The 26,325-nt window shown below is 53.8% G+C and overlaps 1 protein-coding gene across 1 annotated transcript; it reads right to left on the bottom strand.

The window, feature by feature from the left end:
* Window positions 1-1,257: 1,257 nt before the first annotated feature.
* Window positions 1,258-25,775, bottom strand: FCRL4 (Fc receptor like 4). The gene is made up of 12 exons (XM_058701558.1): window positions 25,207-25,775; window positions 23,104-23,124; window positions 19,187-19,441; window positions 17,873-18,127; window positions 17,315-17,596; window positions 16,013-16,300; window positions 8,887-9,000; window positions 7,784-7,811; window positions 6,786-6,880; window positions 6,489-6,557; window positions 2,650-2,681; window positions 1,258-2,551 (listed from the first exon to the last, which is right to left on the bottom strand). Exons 1-12 carry the CDS (start codon window positions 25,235-25,237, stop codon window positions 2,435-2,437), a joined length of 1,587 nt encoding a protein of 528 aa, XP_058557541.1. The 5' UTR covers window positions 25,238-25,775; the 3' UTR covers window positions 1,258-2,434.
* Between the last annotated feature and the right edge of the window lie 550 nt (window positions 25,776-26,325).

Here is a 26,325-nt window from a genome sequence, read left to right as displayed (position 1 = left end):
CGTCTGCTGATGGGAGAGGGGACTTCACTGCAAGTTTGAGAACACAACCCGCCTGCGGCGCCAGGAATGGGTGGTGTGGGGGAAAGACGCCAGCAGGGACCACAAACCCATCGCTGTGATGGGCGAGGGGGGCCCTCGCCACGGCGGAGGTGCTGGTGGTCACCGAAAGAGACCGTGTCCGGGTGTGGATATTTTAGTGCTTTATTGTGGAAGATTAAAAACCTACAAAGCAGAGGCTAGTGTGAGCCCCTTCCGCCCACAGTGTACCTGTCACCAGGCTTCAGAAATTGTGCACACGGCTGGCCCCCTTTCATCCACCTGCCCCGCTCTACTGGGTGGTTTCAAACAAGGCTGTGGCACTTAATCTACAAATATGCCAGCATGAGTTCTTAAAGATGAATAAAATAAAACATAAGTATGGGGCGCCTGGGGGGCTCAGTGGGTTGAGCGTCCGACTTCGGCTCAGGTCATGATCTTGTGGTTTGGGGGTTCGAGCCCCGCGTCAGGCTCTGTGCTGACAGCTCGGAACCTGGATCCCGCTTTGGATTCTGAGTCTCCTTCTCTCTCTGCCCCTCCCCCACTTGTGCTCTGTCTCTCTCAAAAATAAATAAATGTAAAAAAAATAAAAACATAACTATAACACTATCACTTATACCGAAAACAGACAATAATTTCTTAACAGTAGTGTACAAATTTCCTTTAGAATTTCCTAAGTAGTATTTTTCCTAACTTGGTTTGAGGCGGGATCCAAACAAGGTCTCTTTGGTTGATGTATGTCAAGTCTCACTTAGCTTATAGGTTTTCTCCCTCTTTCCTTTCCTTTTTCCCTCCCCTCCTCCCCCATCTCCCTTCCTTCCCCTCCCCTCCTCTTCCTTCCCCTCCCCTCCCCTCCCCTCCCCTCCCCTCCCCTCCCCTTCCTTCCCCTCCCCTCCCCTCCCCTCCCCTTCCTTCCCCTCCCCTCTCCTCCCCTCCCCTTCCCTACCCTCCCTCCCCTTCCCTTCCTTCCTCTCCCCTCCCCTCCCCTTCCCTCCCCTTCTATCCCCTCCTCTTCCCTCCCCTCCCCTTCTCTTCCATTTTTCTCTCCCCTCCCCTTCCCTCCCCTCCCCTTCTCTTCTTTTTTTCTCTCTCCTCTCCTCCCCTTCTCTTCCTTTTTTCTCTCTCCTCCCCTCCCCTTCTCTTCCTTTTTTCTCTCCCCTCCCCCCTTCCCTTCCTTCTTCTTGTCATTTGCTTGTTGAAGAAACTGGGTCACTTGTCCTGTAGATTTTTCCACGGCATGGATTTTATTGATTGCTGTAGCCCCTCGTATTTCCTGTCAGCTGGTTGTTGGGTCTAAAAACTTGATTGGATTCAATTTTGATATCTTGGGCATGAGTACTTTGTAGGTGACATTGAATACTTCCATCAGGAGGCACAGAGTGTTAGGCTGTCTGGTTTTTGATGCTAACCTAATCAGTGGGTGTTCCATGAAATTTGCCATCAAAAGAGTGGTTTCCTGTGCCTTTCATTCCTTCTTCATTTATTGGAAGAATTACTTATTCTCATATCAACTATTCGGTAACTAAAGACACGCCTCCTGCAGGAAAGACAGCCCAGTACCCTTGGGTGGGAAATTGTGTTTGGAAAGCACAGCCTGTGGGAGGGATGCTCACTGCTGTTGGGTTGCTAATTATTTCTAGGCCTTTTCAGTGGACAGACCTAGGAAATAAATATCTCTTTAAAAAAGAGCTTGATATCAACTTCTGCGGATATTTCCAATTAGGGTTTGTAGGGTTATTAATTTTGTTTTTGTATTTTTTTCTCTAGTGTGGAAAATCTTTGTCTTAAATAACATTAACGTAATTACCTTTTGCTTTTGGAAGCTCAGCCTAGAGCCTGCTTCTTAATACCCCAATTAATTAATTAACACCCTATTTAAATTCTTTTCTCTGCAAACTAGTGGTGTGGATTCTTTTGTCTACAGCGCAATCCTGACTGTAAGCAGTGCAGGCAGGAGAGGTGGCCCTGGGCTTGGTGTGGGAAGGACCTGGGCACTGCGCATAGTTAAGCCAACCGATGCAGATGACCCCAAGTGGGACAGTTGTTGGGGACGCATTGAGCAGAGACCTGAGTCACTCAGGCGTGCCTTTGTGCAAATCCCAAATCACCAACACCTGTGCTTCTGTTTTTCAACAGGAGTGCTTCTCCACCCTTCTTCCTTTTCCCTAAATGGGACCGTGGGGAGCACATGACATTAGGCTCCGAGCAGGGGTCCAGGGTCTCCTCTTACCCGTGATCCTGGTCACCTGAGCAAGTCTTTCAGCAGCTGCCCCATCACCAGTTCAGAGAAGGTGAATCAGGAGTCGCGGATGTGAAAGCACGTGGGCAGTTGGGACCAGCTGGTCACTCCTGGGACCCTGAGGGCTACACTGAGCTGGGGCTTCGGGGCAGGGATGAGTCACGCAGGTGGGACATTCTCGTAACTGTCCGTGGCATCTTCATGCTGAGACCTGACCTTTCCGGCAGAGTCCCCTTGGAGCTGTGTCTTCACCGAGGAGTAGACAACTGCGGCATGCTGGGGTGGAAAGAAGAGGAAGGAGATTCGGGAACAGGGAGAGAGGATGGGGCTGTGGGGAGTGGTGGGAGAGAAAACAGGCAGGGACGGACACTCACCTTGTCCTCTAGGGACGCTCTGGAGGCACTGGCTGTGGAGGGAAAGGCACTCACTGAACTACGGGCGTCCCGACCCGCTGAACCCAGGCTGCGAGCTTTCCCCCCAGAGGCTGGGAGCCACTGAACCCTTTGCACCGGTGCTTCTGCTCCCCCCCCACCCCGACCCCCAACATGCCCCACAGCACAGGTGGTTTTCTGTCTTACCGTTTCGTAGCCCAGCCCTCTGCAAGCTGTCTGTAATCTCCACTGATCTGTAAGGTCCTTCCTCACGACCACGCCAAGAAACCTTGCTCCCTGCCTTTACCACGTGTCAACACAGAATTTCTCTCTGCTTTAATCTTTGCCTCTCTTAGCTAACAGCACCTCCTCCTGACTCCAACCTCAGAGTACCCCCCTGACTGCTCGGCGGGTTGCCATGAGAGCGCTTCACGTGCGTGCCCGCAGGAAAACCCTCTGTCACGTTAACGGGTTCTCGTCCTTAGCTTTATCTCCACGGTTCTCCAGAAAGGGAGCTGCAATGAGAGGGAGGTTTAGCTGATGGGATTTGCCAGATCCTACGTGTTGGGAATTAAGAGTCTCAGAGAACTGGATGGAAGCATCATAGCCACATAGTGATGTATGGAGACAGAGCCTAAAAAAAAAATGCTTCTGGGACAACTGAGGCTTCTCCTTATCACTGTGTTCTTACCATCGACCTTTCAGGGTTACAGATCTTCTTAACGATGTGATAGAACCTAGGTTCTCTCTTCCCAGAATTATAGTCATACGTGTCGAACTATGTGTACAATTTTAGGGGTTTCATGCAAACCTCAGGGAACTGGGGAAGAAGTCTTGCTACAGATCATTAGTAAATAAAGTGCCTGAGATAGAAGTTGTCTACCAACACAGTGCTCAGCTTCAGTGGTGTTCTGACAAATCCGTTAAAGAGTGTGAACAACAGTACATGATCAAGGTAATTCTAGAAGATGCATTCAATTAACCCAAACAACTTGGAGGCAGTTCCGATTCTGCCATTCAAAGGGTCCTGACTCATGGGGGTGGCTGAGAAGGCCAAGTGATGGACAAGGCAGGTGGTCAGTGTTGGCCAAGGACGGTGATAGGCTCTATAAGCAGGAGATCTTGCAGCAAGACAGAAGACTTGGTCTTCGGTTCGTCTTTTGCTGGATTTATGATCTTGGGAAGGCCCTAATGCCATTTGTAATACAAGTGCAAGATTAAACTACAGTGGAGATTTCTACTACAAAGGTGTAGGGGATTTTAATTTGCAAGTGAGCTGCTGTATTTGGAAAAGCCACCTATGAAATGGGAGAAAATACGTGCTCGCTATATATCTGATAAGGGGTTAATATCCAAAATATATAAGGAACACAGGGAACTCAATAGCCAGAATCCTCCCACTACTGCCTCAACTAAAAACGGGCAAAAGACCTGAATATACATTTCTCCAAAGACAGATGGCCAGCAGATGCTGGAAAGGTACTATGCAACATCACTGATCATTAGAGATATACAAATCAAAGCCACCATGAGATGTCACCTCTCACCTGTTAGGATGGCTGTCATTACAAGGGCAAGAGCTAACAAGTGTTGGGGAGGAAGAGGAGAAGAGGTAGCCCTTGTGCCCTGTTGGTGGAGCTGTAAGTTGGTGCAGCCACCATGGAAGACGATATGGAGGGTCCTCAGAAAATTACAAATAGAACTACCGTATGATCCAACAATTGCATTTCTGGGTATGCACCCAAAGGAATTAAAAATCAGGATCCTGAAGGGATAGCTACACCCCATGTTTGCTACAGCATTATTCACGGTAGTCAAGGCATGGGAACCACCTGAGTGTCCCCGAACAGATGAATAGGTAAAGAATATGTCACACACACACACACACACACACACACACACACACACACACTGGAATACAATTCGTCCGTAACAAAGAAGGAAATCCTGACATTTTGACACCATGGGTGGACCTGGAAGTTGCTGTGCTAAGTAAACGAAGCCAGACACAGAAAGAAAAATCCTGCACGTGCTCACTTTATGTGCAGAATCTGAACTAGTCAAGCTCATAGAAACAGACGGTAGGACAGTGGTACCCAGGGGCTGTGGGAGGGGGAACAGAAGGAATGGTCAAAGGGTACAGGGTTTAAGTTACATAGGACGAGTGAGTTCTGTGGATCCACTAGGGAGCACTGTGCCTGTAGCTGGCGATAGTGTATCGCATACTTACGATCTGTGTTAAGTGTCCTAACCACACACACACATAATAATCATGATGATGATAGTAATGATCATAATAAAAAATAAGAATGGGTGGAATAAAATTTTACGAGATACTACCCGTGCTTGTGGCCTTGAGGGTGGTGATGGCTTCGCTGGCATATACTTATCCTCAAATCGTCCAGTTGTATACGTTAAATATGTACAGCTTTTTCCACATCAAAAAAAGTAGTAGTGAACTACTTATAATATGCTAGAATATGGATGAGTTGCAAAACATTATGTTATGGGAAAGAGGCCAGACAAAGAGACTACATTGCATATGATTTCATTTACATGAAATTATAGAAAAGCAAAACTCCAGGGACAGAAAGTGGGCCATTGGTGGCTGGGGCAGAGCTGGAAAAGTTATCTGCAAAGGGGCAGGAGGGGACTTCCTGGGGTGTTGGGAGTGTTCTATGTCCTGATGGTGGTGGTGGGTCTGGGACTGGATACACTTGTTAAAATTAATTGACTATCTGTCACCTATCCTTAGGTGTCCCCATGGACGGATGTGTCCAGCTTGGACAGAAGACGGGAGTGCAGCCATGGAGCCCCAGCCCAGTAGGGCCCACGGCTCCCAAAGGACTCCAACGGTGGGAAGCTGGACGCGAGCAGGTGGGGATGAGGCCATTGAAGGGTCACAAAAACTGCTGGATTAGGGACGGCCGCTGTACCAAGGAGCGGCAGGAAGGAGTGTCAGGCAGGAAGTCAGAAGATAGCACTCACTCGCCTCTCAAGGAACGGCCTTCTTCTGCACCTGTTGCCAGACAGGTGGACGCCAGCTCCCAAGCACCAGCCGGGCGAGTCCTTTCCCACCCAGGTCCCCAGCACCCTCCAGGATGGTGAAGGGAGACCAGCCACAGAAACAGAGAGGCCAGCTCCACCCTGCCCTCTCACCGCCACCAGCTCCCGTTCTGAAGTTTGCCTGAACTAGCAGAGGGCTAAGTTTTGATGAACATCTTGAACTGGATATTCTAGCTGCTGACTTGAGACTGTGACATACCGTGTCCACCTGCTGTCTGTTACCTAATGTACTGAATGGAGAATGTACTGAAAAGCCTTTGCTGCCAAAATGTTCACCCTGAGCGTGTGGGAAGATCTCCTGCAGAGCAAAGTTTCAAGAAACAGTGGGGAAACACATTTTTGTAATTAAGTCCTCAGTCTCGCTTGTTCCGTATATTGGCTACATGGGGCTGTTTATATGAATGAACCGAACATATGTGTCTATATTTATATATGTTATGTGAACGTGTATCTACACACGTTCTCACCACATAGCAGGTGGCTTGTAAACCTCATTACTTAAATAATTCATTACTTCAGGGAAATTTTCAGACATCCGCCTTCACGGTCACAATATCGATCAGAAGGATCTGATCGTCAGGAGATACACGAAGCATCTTTTGGAGTCTGTCTTCTCTCTTTGGAATCTAAGCCCCGCCTACAGGGATTTCCACCTGCCTTGTCTGCCGATCGACTCCGTGTACTCACTGCGGCGCCTAGCACGTAGGGGGTACTCAGTAAACACATGTGGAATGAAGGAGTATAGTTTGCAACCAGAATCTTCCCCAGTGACTTACCTTCCCCTTCTTGCCCCGGTCGAATAGTCTGGATCTCAGAATATACCAGGTGTCCCTCTCCGAGACTCCCTGGAAAGGAGAAATGGCACTTTCAAGGCTGCTGCCATCAGTGGTTATGTGCTACACGGGTTTCTTCCTAAGCTTCCTCCCCACCTTCTTGGACACAGAATGAAGCAGTGATTTCTCGGGGCGTCTGGGTTTGGGATGCCATAAGGACACCAGGGCTTTCTCCAGGCATCCAGCACATTATCTTTCCCGGGCTCAGGCGGGAGCAGCTTCCCTACGGGGACTCCTTACCATTGCCGTACAAATGCTGGAGCTCCACTGGGCTGTCTTTCTGTCCCTGGCACCTGCCATGGGGGGCCTGTCCTGGGCCTGTGGCGGGAGGGCTCCTGCGACACATGGAAACACATGATCATCCCTGGAACATCATAAGATGCACAGCAGCAGGATGGCCAGAGAAGAAGGGGCATGGGGGACATCGGCGGACAGAGGGGGACAGGGACCCAGAGAGGAAGGGGCGTGGCGGGGCGGGGAAGAGGAGAGGGGAGTCAGCAGATGGCAGGGGACCAGAGACCAGGAATGGTTTAACTGGACCTTCAGTAGGTCCATATAGAGCCGGACTGTTCTTTTGAAAGAAACCCTAGGACCACAGTATGGGCAGACTCTTGGGGACAAGGCTGGCCAGTGTCTGACATCATTGTAACAACCATCCCATAGACAGAACGGTCACACTCAATTGGTTACAAAAGCCTCGCTTCATCACCAGGAGGTGTTGACTAAGTGTCTTCACACGGTCTTACCCGGACAATTCCAGAAGGAATTAGACACAGTCTGTGCTCCCAGTCACTGGCTATAACCCAAGACGGAGACGCGTAGGTAGAAGAACCAGATTTTCCAAACCAAAGTTAAAGACACAAGGTCTGATGAGTACACGTGCACATGTGAGACTTCCCTGAAAGCTGGAACAGTTGTGCACATATTTACAGCAACACGTTGCCTGACCAGAGTCTTGTCTGCTCCAGAAATACTCTGTGCCCACCTAGAAAACCTAAAATCTTTGGTATTACCCATTTGGGTGAATGGATACATTTCAAATAAATGGATCTAAAGACACGCAAAATCCATAATATGAACTATTAGAAGGTTCTAGAAGTTGTGATTTTGCTCATTTCAGGGGATGTGAAAACGTGGGCACCTAGCCACAGGGGCAGAAAGACACCACGTGAGCTAATTTTGTAAAACCACAGTCCTGCATAGTCTATTCTTGGAAGACCGGAAGCCTGAGGCCTCACCTGGTTGTGTTTCCTGGAGAACCATCTCCTGCAAAACAAAGCAAAGGCACATTTGTGTCAGCAGAGGGCGCTCCTTCCCAAAAACTTCATGAAGGGAAACTGGCTTAGAGAGGCCATCAGAAAAAGTCCATTGAGACCATGCACCCGGTCCTGGATTTTTAGGAAAATGATCTGGAAAAGGACTGAACAACGCGCGTAGCTTGCTGGGGGTAGGGCTCTACGTTCCTGGGCCGAATATGCAATCGTCTGAGACTTGACGAGGGTTCAAGGCAGAGATGATACACCTCAAGGAATACTGCCGGGGACCAAACGGTCTCTCTTGCAGAGCAGTGAGGGGATGTCACGGAGCATCCGTGCTCATGCCCAGAGGAGTCTCGGGCTCCGACTCAGGCCTGCTAAGGAGGCTCGTGGTCCAGATCCAAAGTGGCCCATGCAGCCACATGCATGGTGCTGAGGACAACGTGGTGGGTTGAACCGAGCTGATTAGATCAATAGACCGAGTTGGAGGGCAGTTGTACTAGAGCTGAAATAGCCTCTGGGCCCATCTTCCACACTAGGCTCTCTCGCATCCGAACTGTCCTGATGGGACTAAGGCAGAACCCTCTGGAAGTGTGCGGCTCTCCCCCGGGGAGGAGGGCGGGCTGGCCCGTGGAGAGCCCAGCCCTTGGAGCACAGGACGGCAGCTTCAGGCTTTGACACGGGGAAGTCTCCAAGGAGGAAGCAGGATAGAGATTAGCCAGCCTCCCTTCTCACAGCCCTTTGGTGTCTCTTGAACGCCCATTTGTGGGGGGTTCAGATGGACTGCGGTGTGTAGCTGACTGACCATTTGAGCCAAAAAACTGCCCGGGGAAACTGTCCGTATTAAGTTTTTGGAACTTGACATTAAGAAGTTTACTTCCTTCCTACCTTTCACTCGAGACTTAGAGAACCCGGCCAGCTGCAGGCAACTCTCAACCACAGCACCTGTTCACACCTCAGGCGGAGGGTGTATGTCTGTGGGTGTTGAGGGCGGTGAGGGGGGAGACTGGTGGGTGCTCCAGGGAGCGGGGTGCTCAGCAGGGACCGGGCTTGGCCTCTAGCAGCGGGTAAGAGAGAACACAAACCTGACTTCCTCTGGTGCCGGCGGTAAATCAGCAGGCCTGCAGCCAGGACAAGAACGCTGAGCAGTCCCCCAGTGGCTCCCGCAGCAATGAGGCCCATTCTGTTCCCTGGAGTGCCTGAGGGGGGAGAGCCTGCATGAGCCCTGGGGAGAGAGGGCCAGGACATCCTGGAACTTTCCTCAGCTCGGCTGGGGTCCTGAGCCCTGGAGTGGGAGAGGAACCTAGCTGACCAGGGCTAGGCCCGGGCCTGAGTGGTGGGACGGGACCCTGCGCTCCGGTAGGAGGCTCCAGGCTGAGGGTCTGGGGGGCCAGGGCAGAGGGGACAACGCAGCCAGCTCCCTCTGCTCACCCACAGACACCAGCTCCAGGTTAGCGTTTGAGGGGACCCTCTCTGTGGATAGTCCGTATTCTTGTACTCTGGGCTCTTGGGAATTGGCCCCGGCCACCCGGGAAGATGCCACATGAGGCTGGTTCGGCAGCCCGCTGAGAAAGAGAGCACATATCACTGCTGACGGGCACTCGGGGAAGCAGCAGCAGCTCAGACATAGCTCGCCATTAAGACCACGCTGGGACGCCAGAGGGAAACAGCACTGCCTCGCTCCTCCTAGAAGCGCTGAAGGGGAGGAGAGAAGCCGAAGGAAGCAATAAACTCAGTTGTCAGGGGTTTCTGACTTTTCCATTGGATCCATTCTCCTCATTCAAGAGATTTCATGTGGCTGATGCATTCATTCACTCATTCACTCATTCATTCATTCATTCATTCGGTAGCCATTTATTGAGTCCTGCCATGTGCCAGGCCTTGAGGACAGAACAGTGAACGGGACTGCGAGGTCCCTGCTCTCATGGAACTTACAGTCCAGGGAGGGGAGGCAGACAATAAACAAATACATTTATAACATGTCTGGTGACGGTAGGGGCTAAAAAGCAAACCCAGACTAGAGGGGCAAAGAGTCGGTGGGGGTGGAAATGTTTGCATGCAGATTCTTGGTCCTGACAGAAACCAGATTCAGACTTCGGATGCCACAGGATTACACAGAGAACATTCGCGTACCAGAACCACAGCAACGTTAATTATGATTCCCACCTAACTACATGGCACTCTGTGTCTGTGGTTCCTGCCACAAGGTAGGCACTCGGCACCCAGGGCCACCGGCCATTGGTGGGATTTCTGTCTCTATGCTTTCCCTTCCTGACAAAATCAACACACCTGTGAGTGATTCTGCCTGCAAACGGTGTTTGTGGGGAGTTGCCGCACCCCCCCCCCCCCCACACACACACACCATGACAGCTAAACCAGAGGAGTGGAATGCCAGGGAGAAATCCAGGGAGACAGCAGCTTGGCTGTGTGTCCTAGAGTGAGTCTTTCCCCATTGCCCGCCTGGGCGTCCACCTGTGTCAAATCAGAATCAGCAATGCCTAGGGTACCTAGGGTTCCAGATTTAACGAGCAGAGAGCAAGTCTTTCCCCTCCCTGATAACCCGATTTCCTAGAAGAAATGGCTTCTCTGGGGAAAGGAGTTGAAATATGTTTTAGTTTGAAAGGCACAGAACAGTTGTGCTCCATCACCTCCAACAGTCTAGAAGAAATGGGCTAATTCCTAAAAACATACAACCTGTCAGGACTGATTCATGAGGACTGGACAGACCAGTAATGAGTGAGGAGATTGAGTCAATAATAAAACCCAACCAATGAAGAAAGCCCAGGGCCAGATGGTGTCACCGGTGAATTCTACCAAGCATTTAAAGAAGAATTTTAACTCCAATCCATTCAAAGTCTTTCCCCAAACCGAAGAAGAGTGAGCACTTCCAAACTATTTTATGAGGCCGACATCACCCTGACACCAAAGTCAGATAAGGACGCCAGGAGAAAAGTACAGAGCGATATCCCTGATGCATATAGATGCAAAGATTTCCAAAGAAGGTATCTAACTGGTCAACAGGTACATGAAAAGGGGCTCAGCATCCCTCATCAACAGGGAAATGCAAATCAAAACCACAAGGAGATACCGACTCACGCCTGTCAGAATGGCTATGATCAGAAAGACAAGAAGTAGCAAGTGTCGGCGAGGATGTGGAGAAAACCCACATGCTCTGTTCGTGGGAATGCGAGTTGGTGCAGCCACTGTGGACAACAGTATGGAGGTTCCTTAAAAAATTAAAAACAGAACTACTATGTGATCCAGCAATCTCACTTACGGCTATGCATTTGAAGACAATGAAATTACTATCTGGAGGAGACACCTGTCTCCCCATGTTCTTGACAGCATTATTTATAGTAGCCAGGACAGGACAATACCTCAGCGTCTATTAACAAACAATTGGACAAAGAAAATATGGTATATGTCATTATTATATATATATATATATGATGTATATTCCATCACATACATTATATATAATATTCCATCACATATATAATATATAATGTTCCATCATATACATTATATACATAATATTCCATCATATATAATGTATATGATATTCCATCATATATTATATATAAAATATTCCATCATATATATATTCCATCATATATTATATATATAATATTCCATCATATATATATTCCACCATATATATTACATATACTATTCCACCATATAATTATATATAATATTCCATTACATATAATATATAGAATATGCCATCATATATATTCTATACATAATATTCCGTCATATATAATGTATATGACATTCCATCATATATTATATATATAATATTCCATCATATATACTATTTCACCGTATATATTATATATAGTATTCCATCATATATACGATGCACTATTAGCCATAAAAAAGATACCCTGCCATCAGCAGCAACATGGATGAGACTTGAGAGTACTATGTTAAGTGAAATAAGTCAGACAGAAAGACAAATACTGTAAGAGCTCACTTAGATGTGGAATCTAGAAACGCCAAAGTCGTAGAACAGCTGGGGTGGCCAGGGGCTTTGGGGGGAGAGCAAGATGGCGGTGTTAGTCAAGGGGCACAACCTTCCGGTCATGGGAGGAGCCAGTGCGGAGCGTGTAACGCACAGCGTGGTCGCTACAGTTAGGGACCCTGCGCCACACACGTGATAGCTGCCGAGAGCAGGTCCTGAATGTCCTCCCCACGCACACCCGTGCGCACACGATGCTGGTGTGAGGTGGTGGAGTGTTAACCCACCCCGTTGCGGCAGTCGTCCCACGTGACAGAGCACGTCATCACGTTGTATATATCATCATATATGTACCACCAATTATGCCAATTCTGTCTCAATACAGGTGGGAGAAGAGAGAGGGAGGTGTAGACTCCACAACTGGATCGGTGGGTTAAGATCCTGGCTCCTCCGGCCGTGTGGCCACAGACAATGATTTCATCTCCCTGTGCCTCAGTTTCCTTTTCCGCTGTTGGTGTATTGTTGACATACGTGAAGCGCTCTGAACGCTTCCCGATGTGGCGGGTGGCGTCCAGGCAAGTGTTAGGTCTCGTCTGGCACCCTCACGCTACGCCCCAGGCCCTTGGGAACCTCGTGCTACCTTCTGATCCGTTCAGGGGACGTCCCCACAAGTTAGGTCCGCTCCCACACAGCACCACCCCGGCCACCTTCAGCCCATTCCACAGACTGCATTGTGTCTCCCCCAAGATTCACATACTGAAGAAGCCTGGAGTCCCAGCGTGACGGTTTTGGGGAATGGAGCCTTTGGGGGGGGGGTCATCAGGTTTAGGTGAGGTCTGGGGGGGGGGGGCCCATGATGGGATTAGTGTCCTTACAAGAAGAGACACCCGAGACATCCCCGCCCCCGTCACCCCTCTCTGCCATGTGAGGACGCAGGTGTTCCAGGAAGGCCGCTGTCTGCAAGGCGGGGAGAGGGCCCTCCCGGAACCCGACCACGCAGGTGCCCTGATCTCAGACTTCCCGCCTCCGGGGCCGGTGAGAAATGCATTCCTGCGGGGGGAACCACACGAGCGCAGACTGCCAGACGTTCTCTGCTGCCGGAAGCCCTCCCGTTTCTGCGCACAGAGATTTTGCACTAAGGCCCACGAGTTTAAAAGATTTTGTGAGAAATCCCCTCTCTGTCATTGGCCAGCCGAACCCTCGACGTCTGCTTACTCCGTGAGAGCGCGTTCCCCTAGCGGAGGATGACACCCGTTAGAGTCGTGCACGCCAGTGCGACGGCACGCGTGGGCAAGGACACAGGTCCCTTGTACTGACCTTAACCTCCGGAAGCAAGAGGAACGTGTTCACACTCAGCTCTGAGTTTCCAGCAGACTCTCTCCTGCCCGCTTCAGGGAGTGTCCCCTTTGGCTCCCCGAGGACACCTGTTTCGGTACAAGAGCCCTTCCCCCAGAGGCCGCCCTCCCGCTTGCAGAGCCTTTCTGGGGTTCAGGGCTGGCGCATCATCTTCCCGGGGGGCGCCCCTCGGCGGCTTCCGGCTGTGCTAGCCTCTTCTCCCTCTAGAAATGCCACGAGCGTGACACCGGGCTCGGTCTCTGCTCATCTGTGCCAGGACCACACCCACTCACAGCCTTCGCTGAGAAATTTCCAGAGTGAGAGGCGGACGCTCCCGTGGCACCTGTGTGTGGGAAGACCTGCCCGGGGAGGGCCCCCGTGATCACAGGACTCGCCCCAAGGGAGCTGAAGGGAAACTGCACGGCAGCCGGGCAGCCCCCACAGCAGCCCCCTGTCCCACAGCCCCTGAGCCACCTGCTTGGGGACGCGGCTGTGTCAGGGCCGACCGCTCTCGGCCCGTTCAGTGTGGCTGACGGTGGGGACTTCCTCGGAGGACTTCTGACCTTGCCCTCTGCCTCTCGCAGCTACGTGATTGTGTGCAGGTGTGAGCTTTGTGACCTTACACGAATTGCCACACCTTTCTGAGCCTCAGAGTTCTTTTCGGTAGAATGGAGACACCAGGGACATCTTCACCTTCCGGGATAGTTGCTGCGGTCAGTATAACCGTGTGTGTAACACTCATTCACTCAGTAGGTGTTTATCGAATGCCTACTGTGGGCCAAGCCCTGGTCCTGGCACCTGGGATACAAGAGTGGTCAGAATACAGACCTGCCTTCGGGAGGCTAGTATGGGAGCGGTGGGAGGGACAGAGAGACACGGCACGGCCGGTGGGGGTAAGCGCTTTGAGGAACAACACGGGGGCCCTGGGGAGGAAGGGCCAGGGTGGTCTGGGCACGTCTCACTGGAAAGGTCTCACTGGGGGAGGTGAGGGGGAGTATGAGGCTGTCACGAAGAGCAGTGCAAAGGCCCTGAGGCAGGAATATGACTGGACGGCTTGAGGAAGAGACAGGGGGCCGCGGTGGCCGGAGTGGAGGAAGTGAGGGGAGGGAGGAGGGAGAGCAGGTCCTGCAGAGCCGCGGGACCTGGTGGACGATGGCCGTCACCCTGAAGGAGACGGGAAGCCCGCGGACGGGGCTTTGTAGGGAAGAGCAACGTGAGGTACAGGCTCCTTGGGATGCTGCGCAGGGAAGGGGCTGTGGAGAGCAAACGCGGACGCAGAAGGCCGGTGGGGGCGTTGCCGCAATAACGCAGGGAGGGAATACTGGCGACTCAGGGGGCAGGGGAGGCTCCGGGAATGGCTCAGGTCCCGGCCTATCCTGAAAAGCCAGCTGGATGAGACGCGCAGGTGGCCTAGACGCGCAAGACGGAACAAAAGGCAGGCCTGAGTTTCGGCCTCAGCAAGGAGGAGGGTGGGGCTCGTCCCGGGCGATGCGGCAAAGCAGGAGCAGTTGGTTGGGGGGCAAAACCAAAACTTGGGATGAATTCAGTTTGAAGATGCGGACGAGCCCTTCCTGTGGAACATCTGGATTGAGTGCCGGACGCGTGAGAGGTCTCAGCTGTAGGGGGTGTGGGAGTCGTGGCTAAATAAAAGTCCGAGGTGCATTTAAAGTCACGAGACAGGGTGGGGGGGCGCCTGGGTGGCTCAGTCGGTTAAGCGTCCGACTTCGGCTCAGGTCATGATCCCGCGGTCCGTGAGTTCGAGCCCCGCGTCGGGCTCTGTGCTGACAGCTCAGAGCCCGGAGCCTGTTTCGGATTCTGTGTCTCCCTCTCTCTCTGACCCTCCCCCGTTCATTCTCTGTCTCTCTCTGTCTCAAAAATAAATAAACGTTAAAAAAAATTTTTTTTAAATAAAAAAAAGATAAATAAATGTAAAAAAAAAAAATTTAAAGTCACGAGACAGGGTGAGACAGTGCAGACAGTGGGCACGGAGGGGGGACCGAGGACAGAGGCCCGGAGAGATGGGAGGACCCAGTGAGGGAAGCCTAGACCCCGTGTCTGGCCACGGGCAGGGGACAGAGCGAGCTGCGTCTGGCGAGTCCAGGAGGAATGTGGTCCCGGAAGGAAGGCGGGGCCAGCTGTGTCGAGAGCTGGTGACCGGCCGAGTGACACGGAGACAGAATTGCCGTTGACCCCAGCAATGTGGAGGCCCGTCCACCCTCGGCAGCGCGAGTCGGGTGCCGGAGAAAGCCCGGTGCCGACGGGGTTGGGAACTCTGTGCGGGAGTCCTGCAGGTACGAGCAGGCAGCCTGCTGCCCTCCCAAGGAAAGGCTGGTGCCCTCGGGTGGCAGGGGCACAACCAAGCTCGGTGGTGCCAACAGGGCTGCGTGGGAGCCTGGCCGCTGTGGCTTCTTGGGGACAGAGGGAGAGAGACAGGGGCCCAACGGTGGGGCCCAACGGAAGGCCCGTCCCCTGAGCGCACGTGACCGGGCCTGCGTCCCCTCCCCGTGCCTGTCGGCCTCCTGCCCTGCAGTCTGGGCCCTGAGACCGTCAGGCCTGCAGGATGGCTGGTCCTGTGGGGCCACAGGAGGCCGCGATGGGCCCCGATGCCTCCCTGAGAGACGCGTGCCCTTGACACGGACGACCCTGCGATGCCGTTAACGAGCTGACGCGGCTCTTTGACATCGGCACGCGACGGGTCAGAGGGCGGGCACGTGCGGTCGTCTCCGGGGCGAGAAACGGCTCCTGCCGGCCATGCCCCACGTGCCCTCTCAACGTTCCCACGAAGAAACTGTGTCGCGGTGGGAGATGGCAAAGTGGAACCAGAGGAGGCAGAATCAGCAGCCGTGTTGGCCACGCCCACCCCCAACCTGAGGAAGCCACGGTAAGTAAGGCCGCTGGAGAGGACGGCTCACCTGTGACAGTGACGTTCAGGACCGCGCTGCAGATGAGGCCGTGGCCGTTGTCGGCCGTGCAGAAGTAGCCCCCCGCGTGGCTCCCGCCGACCGCAGGGATCTCCAGCTGCGCCCTCCGGGAACGCTGGCGTTTCGTCCCCAGACTCTCCCCGGTGTCCTCCCGGTGCCAGGAGAACGTGGTGTCCCCTGTGCCTTCGGCCGCGGAGCAGATGAGGACCAGAGGCTCCCCTGCAAGTGCCCGGCCCTCCGGGGGCTGGGTCTCTAGGAGCACTCCGGACACCGGGACCCCTGCGTGGACACGAGACAGCAGGTGAGGGCCTGGGGGCAGGGGGGAGCTGGCATGTCGGACGGGGTCACTCTCTACGTGACTTTAAGATAAGATCTACTCGTCAGCGTGGGGCCCCTGGGTGGCTCAGTCGGTTAAGCGTCCGACTTCAGCTCAGGTCATGGTCTCGAGGTTCGTGAGTTCGAGCCCCGTGTCGGGCTCCGTGCTGACGGCTCAGAGCCTGGAGCCCGCTGCGGATTCTGTGTCTCCCTCTCTCTCTGCCCCTCCCCCGCTCGTGCTCTGCCTCTCTCTCTCTCTCGCAAAAATAAATAAACATTAAAAAAAAAAGATATGTTCGCCAGCAGGTGCTGGTGTTGTAGCACATAGACTGTGCAGTTGGGACCGAGACCCTCACTAACCATCCTGTCTCCATCCTGAGACATGAAGTCCCAGGAGAGACAAAGCAGCGTTTGAGTTTTGTCTGAGGTCCTGGCGGCCGCCTGAATCGTCTGCAGCGACAGGTGACCGTGACCTGTCTGCAGTGACAGGCGGTGGCTGGCACTGGGCTGGACCACACCTGCTTCTGGGAGCCCTGCTCAGGTGCCTAAGACGAGATGGTGATTGTATTGATCTCTGCAGGTGTGTGCGTCCCGCTCGTGGGCGGGCGCTCCCGCTCTGGGTGGCTGTTGGTTGGGAAGGGGCTACGCCTAGCCCCTCCGTAGTTCGCCCCCAGATCTGGCCTTCTAGAAGGTGCCGGCTCAGTAAGGAGCAGAGCGCCTCGTCGTCTGGCTCGCGTTCGTCTTCCCGAACCCTTGCATCGAAGTCGGCCGCTAGCGTTCCGAGGCGCTACGGTTCCCAAGGAGGGCTGAGTTTTTAGAAAAATGGTGGTGGTTCTTTGGTCACCGTACCTCGCTTCTCAGGGCCAGCCGCCCCCATCAGGAGGTGGTCCCCACCTGCACAGCGCGGAGGCAGCAGTTTGTGGGGGTGGGGGAAGCCCCCACCCACCCCCACCCCGCCGGCGGCTCTCCCGCACTCACCCTGCACGTAGACGTGCACCGGGAGGCTGAGCTTGTGGACGCCCTGGGCCGCAGCAGCCCCGCACGTGTATGACCCCGCGTCTTGTCTCCAGATGGCTGTGATCTGCAGTTCCGGGGACCGGCTCCAGTCTGACAGCACGACCCTTCGGTCCCTGAAGAAGCTGAAACGAAGCACAGTGTCCGGCCGCTCTGGAGGCAGCTGAGTTTCGCAGCTCAGGTTCACAGAACTGCCCTCTGTGGGCTGGGAGGGGGTGACTTTCAGCTTCGGGTGTGGAAACAGTTCTAGAGAGAAGAGGGAAACCAAGGTCTCAGAGGGCGGCCCTGGGGGCCCTGGGGCAGGCGGGCTTGGCTGCTGGGTCCTGGGGAACTTCAGACACAAGGCAGGACACGGGCGGACCCCGCCTTCCCCTCTTTCCGCCCCAGCTCGAGTGCAGGGGCCCCGCGGCTCTGCCTGCCGGGGGACACGCGTCCTTCGTTACCCAGCGTTGGGACGGCAATGGGTGGGTGCCCTGTCACACACTGAGCAAGTCGATAATCTGCATGAAATGAAAGGTTTACCTTGAATTTGAACAGACTTGGTATTTGACTTCCATGCGTGCATTTTGTCCACACGCCCAGTGCAGTGGTAGAAGCCACTGTTGTTTGAACTTGCTCGTGGTATCGAAAGGTCCTGGCTCTGATTGGAGGCGGAGATGACTTTTCCGTTCCAAATGTACTTCACAGAGGTCAGTGTCTCTCGACTCCTTGTCTGGCACCTCAGGACCAGTGTGTCACCTTCAAACACGCCATGTGGAGCCTGGAGCACGAGCCAGCCTGGAAGCCACGCATAGACAGGGGCTTGGTGCTGAGGACGCCCCCTCCTCTGGGTGCAGCTCGGGTCGCAAGGCTTGGCTGTGTTTTTCCTGTCTCTCTTGCAGGATTCGTCTCCTGCCCTGGGCCCACTCCTTCCCTCCCGAGTCTGTATGACCTGCTTCAGCGGCAAGTCGTAAATGAACCCCAAACACACTACCTTGACACCCGCCCCCCCCCCCCCCACCACTCGGGGGCAGAACCACAGCATGAGGATTCTAATGTGACCGTGAGCCGCACCGTGACTTTGCCGAACGCTGTTACAGATCACCCCCGACCGGCTCACCCGGGCCCCAAGCGGGAGTCACTGGGGGTCGGGGCGGGGGGGATTCCGGGGAAGAGACTAGAAACTGTCACCGTGCACTGGGGTTTGCTCTGTGGCAGGCTTGTCAAACACAAACCCCCGGGGGCGAGGGACGGGGAGCGGGGTCCCTGGCGGACATTTTCCCGCTCTTCAGACGCACGTGACAGGTCAGTTCTGTCCCCTGTAAGGTGACTCAGGGACTGACTGCCTGTCCCCCAGCGCGGTCCCCATGCGGTGGTCCAGACCATTGTCTGTGAAGTGGGCAAAGCAGGACCAGGAGAGAGTGGGTGCCCCCTGAGGCAGGACAGTGGGAGGAGAGAAGGGACGGGTGTCAGGAAGGGGGAGGGGGAGGGACACAGGCCTGACGGGGAAACTCCCCTCCTCCGAAGTCATCTGTGTCCCTGTCTTGTCTCTTGCAGGAGGCTGGCCGGCCCTGAGGGCACGAGCTAAAGCAGCCTCAGTTTGCAATCCCCTAAACGAATTCCTTCCTCCCTGTAAAGGCACAGGGATGTCTGCCGAGTGGTGTTAGACAATGACACTCTAACCTCTGTCTCGACGGTCCTTTGAAAAACACCTACAGACAATGAGGGGCCCTGGGAAATGACGGTGTTGGAGGTCAAGGGTTAGAGCTGAGCAAAGGCCCCCAGGTCTGCCCACCCCAGGGGGCGAGGATACGCGAAACGACTTGTAAAGGTCTAAGTAGTTCACTGCTTGCTCACCTGAAGAAAAGATCATGTTCACTTGGTCACTTGGGAGCGAGTCCTGGGTCTGGCATCTGTACTGTCCGGAGTCACGGACCTCCAGGGTGTTGCCTGGGGTTTCGAGTAGCATTCTCCTCCCAAGGTACCAAAGGAACCGTTTTATTTTCTCTGGAGCGTGGAAGTGAAATACATTGCAAGTCAGGGTCACTGTCTCTCCTCTGAAGGCGACGGTCCATGGAGGATGGAGGGAAATCACGGGTTTGGACGCAGCTTCTGAGGAAGAGAGAGACAGAGCCTGAGATGGGGATGCCTGCGGTCCCCGCCGCGGCCGTCTGTGTGGGACGGACCCGGGGACCAGGCTTGGGGGGATCCCCAGGAAAGCCCCTGTCAGGAGGAACACGGTTTGCCTAGGATCGGCTTTCCTGGCTGCGTTCACCTTTGCCAGGGGTGCGGTGGCCCCTCTGTGGTCTGTAGGGGCAGGCTGGCCTTCGAGGGGACGACCCCAGCTGGCCCCGCTCTCCGTGGAAGGGCAGCCATGCGGGCTGGGCCCTCGGTCGGTCCCTCCTGACTCCCTCCTGTTACAGCCGTCTGTCTAAGAGGAGCCTTTGTGTGGCGTGGCCGCGTGGTGGGGTGGGAGCTGTTGACGGGGGTTGGGGGGGGAGTGTAGGAATTTGGGGGTTGATTATGCAATTATGGAGAAGTTGTATTTTTACCGAAACACGAAGTAGGTGTGGGATAGTGATGCTCAGACAGAGGCACACAGAGCGTGAGTGCCAGGAGCCAGAAGCTTCTCACTCCCCAGACTCAAGGATCTGCTTCTTGACAGTGGAATATGGGCCTTGCATGAAATCAGGCCCTAAGATCTTTGGAACCCCGACGGACAGACAGGAGCTGGAGCGTGCGCAGTAAGAGTTGAATTCTCCCCGTTGAAAATCAGGGAAAAGACTTCTCTCTGCCTTCCTTTTCTTTAAGAATTTCTTTCTAGCGTACGTGAATCTTTGGACACTTGCCAGCCTCACCACTGGGGAATGTCCCGCTCAGGAAGGAGCCATCGCCTTTTGGAATGTGGACAGCTAGGGGCAGAGACGTCTCCCTGCTCCAACACGCACGGCAGCCCCAGCCCCAGACTATGCAGACGTTCTTTCCTGGCGTGGCTAAGAGCCAGTTACCCCGCACAGTGGTCTTCCCAGGTACTGAGATAGAGCTCGGATGAACTGTGTGGGACAGAAGGCACCATCAGGGCCTTGTGCCTGACAAGTGACTATTTGGCCGTGGGACCTGTGTGCCGTGGGAGGAGGGGCTGCTCAGCTGAGTCAGGAGTCGAGATTCCCTGGTGCCCTGGTGACCTCTTAGCAGATGGCCTGAGATGCCCGTCGCACCCTGGTTTGACTTGTCTTCAACAACAAGTGTTTTCTTTCTCTGCTACCTCTGTGGAGAAGATTTCTGGATTGGGAGAAAATTTTGCTTTTAATTACATTTCCCCAGCAACAAACTGCCACGGAGGCACTTCCCTCTCTAGGTGTTTATTTTCTGAGTTTTGTACCTTTGAGATTGGGAGGGCTGGTCACTGAAGTGGACCCAGAATACACCACCGTGGCCTGAAAAATTATGTTGAGCTGAGGGCATTTCAGAGTAGGTTTCATATATGTTTTTTATTCTGAACACCCTTACCTGCCTCCCAGAAGGACTCTGTTATAAATCGCCCCCCAGGAGTAACCAGGAGCAGTGGGCTCTTACCAGCAAAGACTAAACAGACGTCACGAAACTACCCTAATGTGCCGTCTGCTCTCCAAAGGGCCGGGGTGTCTTTCCTGAAAGCCCTTCGTTTTCCAAGAAGTGTCCTCCTCCCTGGCCCCTTTCCCTGCTCAGATGGTATCTGAGCCCCAAGTCCGGGCTCGCAGTTTCTGTGCGCCCTGGTAAGAAGGGAATACAAATCTTTCTCCTGCAAATCTGTCTTTTGTCTGTTTAATTGGCAGTCCCCAGTGAGACACTTAAGGGGAAAAGATGTTTTTCTTCCCTGAGATGCTACTCACCATTGGAAACCTCCACCCACACTCCCTTCCCCTTCGTGGCCTGCTGCCTGGGCCAGCGGTTTGTTGGGCTAACCTCTCGGTGTTACCGTGTTACCGAGGAAATACGATTGCAAAGTGACCTCTCGCATTCTGCCTGAGATGCAGGAATTCATGACTTTGGGGACAGTTACCAGCCAGTACTGGGTCGGGAGATGTCAGGGGAATAGAGCCAGGAGAGGACCCCCCCCCACCCCCTGCCCCCAGTGGGGGGCGCTGGGAGTGGTCTTGCCTCTATGGTGAAGGAGCCAAGCTTCCTAGGGGGTGGGGGGGTGGGGAGAGCTCTCATGCGGGTTTTGGTTACCTCCCTCCTCCCCCAACTTCCTGTCGTGCTGCCTGAAGCTGGGGCCCCTACCACGTTTAAAAAATCAATATGAGACTCCAGCTTTGTTCTGCAGAATTGCCTGTGGTAATCTAAGTTCGGTGAAGTAGAAAATAAGCCAGATTATTTCCATGTGCAATATTCCATTTTTCAAAACTAAACTCTCAATCACGGGGGCATGCAATTTATCATAAAATCTTAAAGTGGAATCACCATAGGCGTGCTTTTTCGTTAATTCCTTTACACTCACATGAGGACTGTCCACATTTAAGGACGGCTGGAGACTTTAACCATTCTTACCTTTGTCTGCAAGAATACCCAAATAGATCTTTTAGTTACACCCGAATGTAAAGGGGATGCTCTCCCTGTGTTGGGGGCAAAATTACAGAGTAATGGGAATGCTTGTTTTAGATGAAAAAGCTGATGTTCTGTTTGGTGATGCAAACATTCTTGTGTCTCCACAGACTTTTTCTGTCTCTCTTTAGAGGATCGTACAGGCTATTCCATGTTCGCAGTGACCATGGATAGAAACCCCTACTGTCCGTGTTCCTGGGAAGCATCTGGGATGGGAAGGGGGGGCTGGGCGGCGGGTCTTGTACCCGAGGGAAGGGAAACCTTCCGCTGGCTTGTGCAGCTTGTTTCTCACTGGTCCGCGGACGCTGTCCCCTGCTGTGTGCTCAGAGAAGACGCACCTTGTCGGGGTCTCGTGAGGTTTGGACTGAGTCAGTGAGCTTAACCACATCTAGTGGCTGATCTGAGATACTTGGTGTATTTTCTTCTCCATCGTAGAGCATTTAGCGAAGTCTGGCCCAGTGACAATCTCTTCCCAGTTAGGCAGGGTTTTGTGGGAGATGGTCCGTGTCCCCTGACCGGGGGGAACGGCCACAGACCCAGGAACTGCAGGGGACGGTGTACTTGAGGGGGCCGTGGCTCCTGCTGGCTGGGGCCGGATGACAGCAACCAGCCCCCCAGGATGAACTCAGTGGTTCTGAAGGGATTTTTGGACAGCTCCCCCAAAGTCTGGTCTTCCTGCGGACCAGCAGGGCAGGGGCTCAGAGGCGACACGATCTGAGCCGTTACCAGGAAAACATCTACACAGCCTGCTGGACGTTGGGGTGGAGAGCTTGCTTATGGTAGGGGTGCTGCTGTGTTGGGCCAGGAAAGGTGAAGAGGCAGAGATGTTTGCATCCTGGGTGCCCCTCACCGAGGTCCCAGCCTACCTCTCGCCTTCCCTCCCAGGCTTCTGTGCACCTGTCAGGGCGGCCAGCACCCCACATCAGGTGCGGGCACGCCCCTCCTTGACCTCTGTGACATGCGCCCCAGCCCTCCCCCTCCATTCATCTGACACAATGGCAGGTATGACCTGAGAGCATGACTCTCCGGCTCATGGGGTCAGAGTCATAGGACAGGGTGACGTTGCCCTGCCTGTGTCCTCAGGATGGGGATGCGGGGACCAGGTCTCCCCTTAAGAGCACTCCAGACGGAGGCCGGTCACTAGAATATCTAGAAATGGAAAAGAGGAAAGAAAGAGGGGGCCTACTTACCAAGCTGTCCACAGACTGGAGCTGTAAAGAGAGGTGAGGGTGAAGGTCAACGCGAGACCGGAGCTGAACCCTCCCACCCAGAGAGCCCCCTGCCGGGGCCCCGCTCCAACGAGGGCGGGAGAGGCGTGCCCAGCCCCACCACCCGGAGGAGTCAGGGGACACGGTGGCGGCCAGAGCGCAGGCGGAAGAAGGCCTGGACTTCAGCGGTGCGATGCTGGGCGAGCTATGGAAGCCCCAAGCCTCCCCTTCCTCATCGGCAACACGGGGACCACAAAGGTGACCTCGTGGTCTTGTGTCAGTGGGTGAAATTAGTAAGTCTTCCATTACTGGCTGCTGTCACTGTCCTTTACACGTGAGCCTGGCGGGGCGCCGGGTGGCGAAGCCTCCAGCTTCGGCACAGGTCATGATCTCAGGGTTTGTGGGTTCGAGCCCCGCGTGGGGCTCTGTGCTGACTGTGCAGAACCCGCTTCAGATCCCCCCTCTCCCTCTCTCTCTGCCCCTCCCCTGCTCCTGCTCTCTATCAAAAATAAATAAACCTTTAAAAAAATACATAAACAGGAGCCTCGTGTGGCTGCTGCTCAGACCTGGCTTCACCATCTCCTTGCCTGGGGGCTCTTCCCTTCAGTATCAAGAAAAGGCAGGTCACACCCTGATGAAACCTACCTCCTCCTTGAAGCCTTCTCGGATGCCTCTGGGCTGCAGGGTCCTCACTCTGCTCTAGGCTCTAGTGAGCCAGCACAGCTCGCTGAGACTGGAAATCCGATATGCGGTGCGGCTAACAGCACGGTTCCTGCGAGTGTGGACTTGACCCCTGACGGCCGCTGTATGGAGCTTAAGGGCGAGAGACCGTCTCTGTGCCTTGGCTCCCATATCGGCAAGGTGGGATTTATCGCAGTTCCAGCTCACGGACTGCTAGGAGCTTGGAGTAGGCTCACACATGGGGTATTGTTAGAAAAGTATCTGGCGTGGTCGGGGCTCAGCAATTAATTATCAATTGCCATCAGCGAGAATTAACGACTGTCACCACACATTCTCTCAGGAGTCATCGTGGAATATTTTTGTGGTCTGTTTTCAAGCCAAATGCTTTTGCATTTGTACTTTGAGTTCCTCACCGGCTCTTGGGGACAGAGACCGTGTCCTCTGTGTCCTGTGTTCTCCCCCGTGCCCACGATACCCCCTCGTTCACTGTTTACCAAGTCCCCGTGATGTGCCAGCCTCACTGATAACTCTGCCCCTAGTTAGGGTCTGGAGAAGCAGCTAGGAACAAGAAATGAGCTTAATAAATATTTAGTGTACAAGTGACCGACTGGTCATTTGTATTAGCTTGTGCTGCTAGGACATTAATGCCTCACTTGGACCAATATTGAAAAATAGTACAGAGGTGGAGTGGGTTGGGGGGGAGAATCCAAGGGAAATCATCTTATTTCCTGTCTTGCAAATATCAGAGCAGGGCATGACTGTAAGATTCAGAGAAGGAAATAACTGTCTCAGTAGAAACTCATTTCTTTCTTTCTTTTTATTAATTTTTTTAAATGTTTGTTTATTTTTGAGAGAGAGAGAGAGCCCACGAGCAAGGGAGGGGCAGAGAGAGAGGGAGACACAGAATCCGAAGCAGGCTCCAGGCTCTGAGCCGTCAGCACAGAGCCCGACGCGGGGCTCAAACCCACGAACCGCGAGATCATGACCGGAGCCGAAGCCGGAGGCTTAACCGACTGAGCCATCCAGGCCCCCCGGCAGAAACTAATTTCTATGTTGGCTCACATTTAGGACATGTTCCCTTCGCACGGATTTAGGGCTTCTGTGATCAGGGAGATAACTGAATCTAACCGTGGATATTTTACGTGGTGAAATAGGCCCACGTCGGGAGTAGGAGGAAATTTTTCGTAGGCATTTAAAAGCAAGCAATGAACACACTTTTGGAAATCATTCCCCAACCCCCACCCCCCATACCGTTCGATCAACACCTCACCTCTCGTTCATTTCCTACTATTTTGAAATAGGAGTGGAACCCATTTGTTCAGCAGCCCAGAGGGGGTGGGGGGCTTTTGCTCGCGGAGAGGTTCGGGTTCCCCCGAGAGCAGAGGCTTCTGCTCGCCCACTTACCCAGGACCAGCAGAGATGCCCACAGGAGCATCGGCGCGTGCTCTGGGATGCTCTGGGACGGACGGACGGGCCGGTCCCGGCGCTGGGCAGTGAGTAGAGCAAGGTGCCTCTGAGTGTGGCCGGCTGTGATGGCGAAGTGAAAAGAGGAAGTACAGGAATGTTTCTTAAAATACCAGCAGCACGTTGCCCAGGGCCAGAGACTCTCAGTGATGACAGTCACTGTCTAGCAGAATAAGTAGTGCTCACACTTCGTCATGTCAACGGCGCTGCAAAGCTTTCGTTGTCTTAGTCTCAGAAGCTTCCAGACGCTGCCTTCCAGGGAACCTGCGACACGTGCTCTCTCTGCTGCCAGAGGCCAGGCAAGACTGCAGACCTGCTGTGAATCACATAATCCAGGGACGTCCTCGAATCGGTCCGGAGCAGGAGAGGTTCTCCTTCGAGGCCGAAATGCGCTTCTCTGACCTCAGGGGCCTCCGCCGGACCACCTCCGGCCGAGCATCCACATGTGACGAAGCATCCGAATCACAAGACAGCTCGCGCTCCGTCCGACACATATGAAAATAGCCTGACTCATTTTCTCAGAGGAAGCTACAAACTTTGATCTGATTAGCAGGTGGACGGCAGACTCAGTTATAGCCCCGTCTCGCTCTTCCTGGAGAATGCACTGCCAAACTTTCCCTTGAGGGTCCTGGAAGCTAGAGTTTGTTTACAGGAATGTCCTGACAAATGCACACGGATTCTCTAGCTGTAACTTACGCGGGGGGCCGGGTGCTGGGAGTCCAGGGGTAAGCAAGAGTCAGTACGCTTTCATGCGAAGGGGGCAGGCAGAAGAGCCAGCAAAGGGCTCAGTACAGAGTGAAAAGCGCTGTGAGGGTCCAAAAGGAGGGAAATCTAACCCAGGGCTGGGGAACCAGGAGAGGATTCTCAGGGGAAGTAACAGCCAAGTTGAGGTGTCTTTCCAGGACTGAGCAGTGAGAATGGACCAAGGTGGATGGCACTCAACATCACCATCGTCTTCATCCCCAAGACATCTGTGACTCGGTGACCCTTGATCCTCCTGTGAGTGGCAGATAGCAGACAGAGGACAAAGTATGAGTGATCCACATTGCTGTAGCACAA

Source organism: Neofelis nebulosa, chromosome 15, assembly GCF_028018385.1.
Source record: "Neofelis nebulosa isolate mNeoNeb1 chromosome 15, mNeoNeb1.pri, whole genome shotgun sequence".
Classification (NCBI taxonomy): domain Eukaryota; kingdom Metazoa; phylum Chordata; class Mammalia; order Carnivora; family Felidae; genus Neofelis; species Neofelis nebulosa.
This window is presented reverse-complemented; position numbering and strand designations above follow the sequence as displayed.

Coding starts and splice junctions, on each gene's coding strand:
- FCRL4 (XM_058701558.1), bottom strand. CDS start 25,237: ATGCTCCTGTGGGCATCTCTGCTGGTCCTGG. Junction 6,558..6,785: donor CCAGCATTTGTACGGCAATG/GTAAGGAGTCCC, acceptor TCTCCTTTCCAG/GGAGTCTCGGAGAGGGACAC. Junction 2,682..6,488: donor ACCGGGGCAAGAAGGGGAAG/GTAAGTCACTGG, acceptor TTCCCTCCACAG/CCAGTGCCTCCAGAGCGTCC.